General features: G+C 41.1%; 1 protein-coding gene across 2 annotated transcripts; it reads right to left on the bottom strand.

Moving 5' to 3' along the window:
- Positions 1–203: 203 nt before the first annotated feature.
- Positions 204–7,778, bottom strand: fgd4b (FYVE, RhoGEF and PH domain containing 4b). 2 transcript variants are annotated; one of them, XM_057324104.1, is made up of 17 exons: positions 7,691–7,778; positions 5,774–5,890; positions 5,413–5,548; positions 4,545–4,863; positions 3,937–4,026; positions 3,536–3,681; positions 3,301–3,457; positions 3,083–3,221; positions 2,654–2,712; positions 2,433–2,579; positions 2,153–2,325; positions 2,024–2,054; positions 1,859–1,942; positions 1,398–1,523; positions 1,141–1,290; positions 923–1,063; positions 204–778 (listed from the first exon to the last, which is right to left on the bottom strand). In XM_057324104.1, the coding sequence occupies exons 1-17, from the start codon at positions 7,761–7,763 to the stop codon at positions 518–520; spliced, it is 2,349 nt and encodes a 782-aa protein (XP_057180087.1). In that variant the 5' UTR covers positions 7,764–7,778; the 3' UTR covers positions 204–517. The 2 variants fall into 2 exon arrangements, with proteins under 2 accessions (XP_057180087.1, XP_057180088.1); XM_057324105.1 differs by lacking the exon at positions 7,691–7,778 and adding an exon at positions 7,007–7,048.
- Between the last annotated feature and the right edge of the window lie 396 nt (positions 7,779–8,174).

The following is an 8,174-nucleotide window of genomic DNA, read 5'->3' as shown; positions in this document are numbered from 1 at the left end:
TATAGTAGATGCTTAGAGAGAAATATTGTTCCGGTAAAATCATGAAAATACATTAAACATTAGAACAGTTAGATTTAGATTGTTGATGTTCAGATTAAACCCAAAAGTACTGAATGACAGAATATTCTTATGGCTGTAGTGATATACAAAGAACAAGAATAATTTTATTGTGTACAAATAAACAACTAGATATACAGCAGAGGTTTACTCAAGAATTTTTATTTATTTTCAGTGTCAAGTGGTGGTTTACAAAAAGCAGTAAAGTGCATGGATTCTAGGGATAGTAAAACAGACAAACAGCACAATAAACGCAAGACTCGAATCATTAAACATAGTTTGGGCCAGCTTTGCTGTGATTGGTAAGTAGTCTGAGGTCATTTAATCAAAAACCGTTTGAATCGATCATAAAAAGATTTTTACAAATTATTATACAGCAAAGATGAAGTGTTTTTGTTACACGTGTCGATTCGTGTGCATTCACAAACGTATGTAAAGTTTTCCGTGCACCCACGGGCTCTTAGATATCATCTGGTCTGCTGTCATGGCAACCGTTGACAGGCCCAGCATCGCACGGCGTCTGGCATTCTGGTGTCTCTCCGATCACAGCTTTGTGGATGACTCTCAGCCAGCGCAGTTTCATTTCCTCACTGTCTGCAGTAAAACAGTGGACAGATTTGGACTGGCACAGACGGAAGGTGGTTGGAGGATGATCCGCTGGTCTGTGGACGTCCTCAACCTGGTAACCCAGGAGTGGAATCGTACACTGGGCTTTGACATCCTGGAGAAAGTCACCGATTCAGTTGAATAACATTTCAAAGACGAATCGGATCAAAAACGTGAAAGACTTTTTCTTTATTTTAACACTATACGTACACCTTCGTTTTTATAAAGTCTTAGGGGAATAAGGACTTGTGTTGCTCACCTGCGGGGCGCCATACAGATAAAGAACCAGCGCATCATGCTGAGGAATCACACACCAGACCCTCTGACATGGTTTGGATCTGTCACTGTACTGTAGGAAGCCGCACATGTAACTGTTTTCTGAGACTTGAGCCGCTTCAATCTGGTAAAGAACAAAACAGGAAATCCAAAAGCTTTCAAAAGCGCTTCTTTCTGAAGCAGAAAACCACCTGCACGCACCTCAAGAATTCCTCTCTTCTTGCCGCCGGCTGGTTCTTCGGCATCCGCTCTACCAGTCAGTATTAAGTAGCAGTCCTTGCACACTTTATTGAATTTATTGCCATCGTATTGCAGCGACGCTTTGTAGTCGGAGCATTTATAGCACACCACCTGAGATACACTTCAAAACATCAGTTCAACTCTACCTGGCTATACGGCATCTTTTGTTTGTTTGATTTTAACCTAAGATCAATGAGAACTTGTGTTTGTAAACTCACATATCCGCACGCCCTGCAATGGTGCCTCCTGCGGGTCAAAGCATTGAAGGGTTCCTTGCATTTCATGCACATGGTCACCTCGTTATCCCGAATCCAGCGTGGAGCTCTCTTCCCCAGCTCCTCTTTCTGAAAAAAAAAACAAAATAAAGATCGACGAAGAAATGAAAATGTTGCCATCATTCATTCCAAACCTGTGTGATGGTCTTTTTTTTCTGCGGAACGCAAAAGAAGATATTTTGAAGAACGTTTGTAACCAAACAATGTTGGACCCCGTTGTATGAACACAAAGCTACACAAAGACATTTCTCAAAATATCTTCTTTTGTGTTTCACAGACGAAGGGCTCATATTATACAGGTTTACAAACACACGAGGGTGAATAAATAATGGTAACATCAACATTTTTGGGAGAACTATCCCTTTAACCGTTATGCCAAACAAATCCTTCACTACAGCACTTACAGACACCTCATCGCCCACTTCTTTCGAGGCCGATTTGAACGTTTCGTTCTTCTGCTGAAAAACTGCGATGGTCTCTTGGAATGCCTTTAACACACATACAAATGAACCTTTTGAACTCTTCATATCACAGCAGCTTTAAAACGCTAAACTGCACAGGTTCTGTACCTTGATCCAGTCCTCTTTGTCTTCCTCCGAGCTGTAAATGAACCAGTCAATATAAATAAATGAAGATACATATAAGGGCATATCTATCCACATTCAGAAGACACATGAGAAGCTCAAGCACGCCCTCACCTGGCCTGTAGTTCAAGCGTACGCTCTTTACCCGACACCTGGAACGTGTGTGGGTAATCGTCATTGGAGGTTTCAAGCACCTTCATGCCCTCGACCCCGACCCGCGTGCGCACGGTGAACCTCGGACCCACCAGACTGAACTTTGGCACGCAGTCCAGCAGCATGTTGTTAAACTGCACGCAAAAGATCCTCACGTTACTACAATTTTGTGTACATATTTTTCATCTTCAGCTGTAAAACGTTTTATTTTTAAGCGTGTATGTCATTTGGCATGACACACCAGGAAGAGGTATCTCTCCATGGATGAAGTGTTCCTGGCTGCCAGTTTCAGGATCTGTCCTTCTTTTATGAGCTCATTAGAGGGATTCACGATGTCCTCCTCTCCTCCCAACATCTCGTAGATCTCCATGAGCTTCTTAAGGTTCTCCTGGAGAACGTAACATTTTTCAATAACTACTGTATACAAGTCATGTTAGCAGGTTTGGTGTGAGAGTCTCTCACCATCTTCCGGATGGCCGTGTTGGAGTGCGTGGCAGCCATTGAGATGATGTGCAAAGACTCTGGAAAATGAGAAGCAGAAGTGATATTTCAGCGGACTCATTTATAGGATGGAAGTGAAATCAAACTGCTGTGTGCCAAACAATATCAGCATATTATCCTGACTTTTGTGCTCAGTTTCTTATGGAAAGTGCTGGTCAGATGACTTCACCGAAGAAGGTGAATCACTCATTGAAATGTCAAAAGTAAAAAAATGAATTTTGATAGAAGCACAACGCTCCATGGACAAATCATTAAAATTTGTACAAGAATTTTACAGTGTCAGTCAGCAAGTGACAACGCTTATCTGATGCATTTCTTATTTTGACATTTTATGTTGTCATTTAGTACATGATTTGGATGAAAGAAATAACGAAGCTGTGCATCTCTCACTTTCAGCTTGGCTGCGGTCGCTGTCGTCCTCCGGTAATTTCTTCAGATAATCTTTGATTAGCATCTCGTAGCGAGGAACCCGCTGTACTGGCTCCAGCATATGATGTTGTAAAGTCAGATTCCCACACTCCTTCATACTCTACAAAAACAACCTCATCGTCTCAAAACGGGGATGAATAATGAAAACCATGTTTTTACTGCATAAACCACACACGCACCTGTATGTCCTGAATGACGGCGCTAAACTGCGGCGAGCGTTCCGTCCACTGTTTCAGCAGATCCATGGCACTGTCGAAATTCTTCACATACTCGGCATACATCCTCAGAAAAGGAGCGAGCTGTGCCAAGATGTCCCCGATACGAGGCGTCGAGTCCCTGTAGAACGATGGAGAGCCAAACTTGGTCACTTTCATTTTAAATGCGTGTGTATGTGTCTGATAAAGCAACGCTCACCACTGGCTCATCCGTGTCTCAAGATCAGGCAGGAGGAACTTGCTGTGGAAGGTGTAGATGGATCCCACGTTAGAAAAGACGCCCTTCACCACGTCCAGAGGAAACAGCCCCTTCAGCGCCTCCTCTGAGAGTTTATTGCAAAACACCTGCACACACAGATCATATACAGTGACGCTCACAAAAAAACGAAGTCACACTTACGATGTGTTAATGTGACTCTACATTAAATAACAACTTATGAGTGAACCGTGAACAAATGATGCTGGAGCTTTTCTTAGAACTAACTTCGCTCATCTGAGCCATTTTTAGTGCATGTCACTTCACAGCGGTGTCCCAGGCACATTAAACGCAAAGTTATCAAACATGAAACTGTTGATGAAGATGGCACACGTGTCACTGACCTGCTCCAGTAAGTGCAGTCGCTTCACGTACGCTCTTTCCGTCTGCAGAAGTTCATTCGCGATCTTATAGAGTTTCATCTCTTTGATGTCCTGTTAAAAACAACACGTCACGTCCCGTCATCATTCTGAGAGCACATCTGCGTCACTCTCTGAATACTATGTAACGTTTAAGAGCTCATTGGAAAAACAGCATCATGCGGTTGGGTCAACAGAGAGGGATAAATATAGACGGCAAAAATACCTGATCTCTTTTACATTTTCTCAGGCCAAATAACATTTGACGAGAAACGCTGCAAAATGGGATATCTAGTCAAGTTTTTTGAAAGAACAGGAACTGTGGTTTTTAATAAGATTTCCAAGAAAAAAAGGCAGAGCATCATATTTTGGTTTTACTTTCTGCCAGGAGAAAAACCGCAAACCTGATCGCTTAGAAAACAACACATCTCCCCACAACGAAAACCACATCACCTAAGGATCATTCACATCTGTACCAAACACGGTTTGGGATGTGCAATAGTTGAATATTTACGATCGGCGGTGTGATCGTGACCTCTAACCACACGTTGGTTTTACACATTTGATAACCTGAAGGCGGTGTGAATACTCGCCTGTCTGTCACCATCGTTCTCCATGTTCTGCTGTTGTTCTTCTACAACGTTCTCCCGCCTCTGAACAGCTTCATCGTGTTGAAGAACGCTCGTGCCGGTTTCTGAAGGAGTCTGGAGATGCTCGAGGTCGGTGCCAATCTCGTTCTCTTTAAGCTTACTCACTCTTTTGACTTCTTCTGACCACCAACCCGACCAGTCCGGCCAGTCCAGACTCAATGATCCCTCCTGTTGTTGGTCACCGGCGTCTGGACATTCGGGCAGAAGGTGAGCTTCTATGAGCTTATCAGATGAAGAACGATCTGGTGTATCTTTGGTGATACTAGAGAGAGAGAGACGTAGAAAGAGACAGAGAGCATTAAGTGTTATATACGGTGTCTATGGCAGAGGTTTCTACAGGAAGTTAAAGAGGCGGAGCGGAGGGTTACAAAAAGAAACCAGAGGGTGATATTTTCCTCACTGCCCCACATTTATGAAGTGTGCATGCATGCACGGGACTGTAGTATACTAGCAGACACATCTGACCTGATTTATGTGTCTTTTGATGTTTAAAAGAGCTGAAGGCTAACGCTAAAGTGAGTTTTGTAGACAAGTAGAAAGTGTGCTTGTGTATGCATTTCTATACAAAACGAAAACTTTATTTTTATGTGAAATGTTCTTTCGTTTGTAAGTTGTTTTGGATCAAATCAAATGAATAAATGTAAGTGTATTTGTTTACTGTAATATTCACGGCCAGATAGTGAAGGAAAAGCAGCCAATAATACATACAAATAGTTTGCATTGTGAATTTGGTTCAGAGAATGTGCATAGTTATAATAAACAAAATAAATATTATAAAAATTATGTGAATATTATATGAAACCTGACACACCTCTTGTCAAAATGTCTGTAATATTTGGAGACAGCAGCGGTCCTCTCTCTGATCATATTTGTCCCAGTCTCGTCCTGATCCACGATGCCTCCAGGGGAAATCTTCGCTGGACACTGGAATTTTGGTTTTGGAAGCACTACACAGGCAAAGAAAGCCATGAAACTGAATAACTAATACACAAAAGCATTCAAAAAACGTGTGAAACTCACTTAACCACTTTACTTAATGCAGTTGCTAAGGTGTTGCTAAGGACAGGGTGCTCAAAGTGCTAATGATGTTATGAACCCTAAACACAAAAGGTCTGAGCAAGAATAATAGCAGACAGCAGAAATCTCCGTCAGGGGTTGAGATGTGGACGTACCGGCTGGAGGAGGCATTGGTGACCCCATGTACACAGCTGATCTTCTCAACGCTGAAGATCTTTCTCCCAGTGAACTACTGTCTGAACCATCACACTGTCCAACACATGCAGGATCTCCTGTAACGTACACACACACACATACAATAAAACAGTCAAACCAATGACGGAACAGAAAGGTCACGTACACACACACAAACTGACTTCAGTTCTGTAAACTATCGGTTAAATGTTTGATACAAACAGTCTAATGTTGAATATGTTCCAACACAGTTAAAACTAAGAAGCATTTCGTCACAGTCACGAATTTTATATTTGTAGAAATGAATGACGACAGGTGAAGTCAAACTAAGGTCAACATCTCATCGTTCCATCATATCAGTGAAAGTCTTTGCTTCCTCTCGTCTCTACACTGAGAGTTTTATATTAAATACAAAGTAAAAGTAGGTGTCACGTGATTATGTTAGACCTTTAAATATATACTTCTCATTCGGTAAACTATTTGGTGAATGTATGTGAAGACTACAGAAAATGACTTGTGATCGCAAAAACTAAAAAGAGATTCAGTACAAAACGTGACAGCCCCTACTTAAAAAACCCTGTAAAATCAAAGCCTTTTATTGGTGGATGAACAGCTACAGATGAGACACATTGTACTGTTGTTTGGTCTCATGAAATGTGATCTTGTGGAGGCCTCCGTCGCCGCTTCTCAGAAACTTCCTCATTGAGATTTCTCACTTCCTCCAACTCCGAGTTTATGACAAAGATACACAGAGCATTTGTGTACTAGCATAAGGAGAAGTCAATTAATTCACAAACTCTCAGTCTACCAGGAATCTAAACATAAAGCAAGACGGCACCCGAAGGATCACGACTTTATTGCTCATTCATCACCGCCGGATAATGATTTACACAATTAATATTCATGGAGAATTCATGGAGATCAGTTTTCAGCAATGATATTCTTGAGCCGAGCAGAACTAAGAAAAGCATCACTATTTTAGATTTTCCATAGAAATCACATCTTTCTAATGTGTGACTGACTGCACACTTCCCTGAAACATCACCTGTTTGTGGATTCACAATAGGTATACATTACATTTTATAAGCAAGCGCTACAAAAAAAATGTTATTTATTCTTTACTATTCAAAATTATTTGCAGGTTAAATTCATGAATTAAACTGCATGACACGCATAAGGATAAAAACGTACAAACATGTAGTGCATGAACTGACCTGACAGTCGCTCTCATGCTCTTCTCTCGAGTTGTGTTTGCAGATTGTGAACACTACACAGTGCACATGACCCCTTAGATCACAATGTGCCCTCCCTCCTCTACCAAAACACCCAATTCCCCTTTTCTCTGCATGAATGCTTGTATGACAGATGGAGAAATCAATTTATCGTATTGTATTGTAAAAAGCAAACACACAATAGGCAAATCTGGCTGTATAAGGACATCAATCACACTCTAAACAGCAGACAATGTAAAGTATACATGTGATGTAATACAGTTTATTGTTACACAAACGTAAATCACATGACACCTAAAGTTTTACTTTGTATTTACTTATAACAAAGACTGAATGTAAATTTTTACTATTGCAAACGCTTAATAAACTAGATGTCAGTTTTAGCTGCCTGTAGAAAAGGCAAGAAATACAACTAAAAAACAACAAAACCCAGCAGATCGGATCAGTTATAAAACATTCCCACATCAATAAAACCTTTGTGTGCGTCTCCACTCCACCTGATCCATAAACTCACCTTTCCAACCCTTCACAATCACTGGATAAAGATGCTTAAACCATATAAACCATTTTACAGAGATTGTGATGATTTAATTTGAACGGTGACTACTTTATAGAACACACTGATGTTTTTCAGACTCTAAGGTCACTGAATATCGGATGCCTCACCAGAAACAGATTTGCGTCCAGATCTTCTCCTAACAGCAACGCGTCTGAAGTCCTGCACATCATACATGCTCATCTTTACCTTCTCAAACATTGCAGACCGTGTGGAAATCCGCACATAAAACAATCACGGTTACACCTCAGCGTGACTTGTGGACCTCCACGCGCTCTGTTTGTTTGACGCAGTTTGCGCAAAAGCGCGCAGCGAAGAGGCGCGCGACCAACCTTGACGCAAACCCTGTCCTCAGATGATATAAGAGTACAAAAGTGTAAATAGTTGTAAACATAAGCACATCACATGCCATCTGAGAGATCTTAAGAATGTACAGGTAATTGGACAAATCTTGTAAATCAAAACAAAGTTGTATCCAAACTTCCAAGATGTTACACATTAAAGACACTCAAAAATATCAAAACTTAGTATTGAAACAAACTATTGAACTAACTGGTGTTTACACAAGTGTAGGCCATCACATTAAGTCTTTAT

The sequence above is a fragment of the Triplophysa rosa genome, linkage group LG24 (assembly GCF_024868665.1).
Source record: "Triplophysa rosa linkage group LG24, Trosa_1v2, whole genome shotgun sequence".
Classification (NCBI taxonomy): Eukaryota; Metazoa; Chordata; class Actinopteri; order Cypriniformes; family Nemacheilidae; genus Triplophysa; species Triplophysa rosa.
The sequence above is the reverse complement of the archived record's forward strand: the minus strand, read 5'-3'. Positions and strand labels throughout refer to the sequence as shown.

What these genes read in the sequence shown, in the direction of transcription:
- fgd4b (XM_057324104.1), bottom strand. Translation starts at nt 7,763, where the DNA reads ATGAGCATGTATGATGTGCAGGACTTCAGACGCGTTGCTGTTAGGAGA. An exon ending in CGACCGCAGCCAAGCTGAAA is followed by an intron (nt 2,713 to 3,082) that starts GTGAGAGATGCA and finishes CTCATTTTCCAG; the next exon opens with AGTCTTTGCACATCATCTCA. An exon ending in AAGTGGGCGATGAGGTGTCT is followed by an intron (nt 1,524 to 1,858) that starts GTAAGTGCTGTA and finishes TTTTTTTTTCAG; the next exon opens with AAAGAGGAGCTGGGGAAGAG.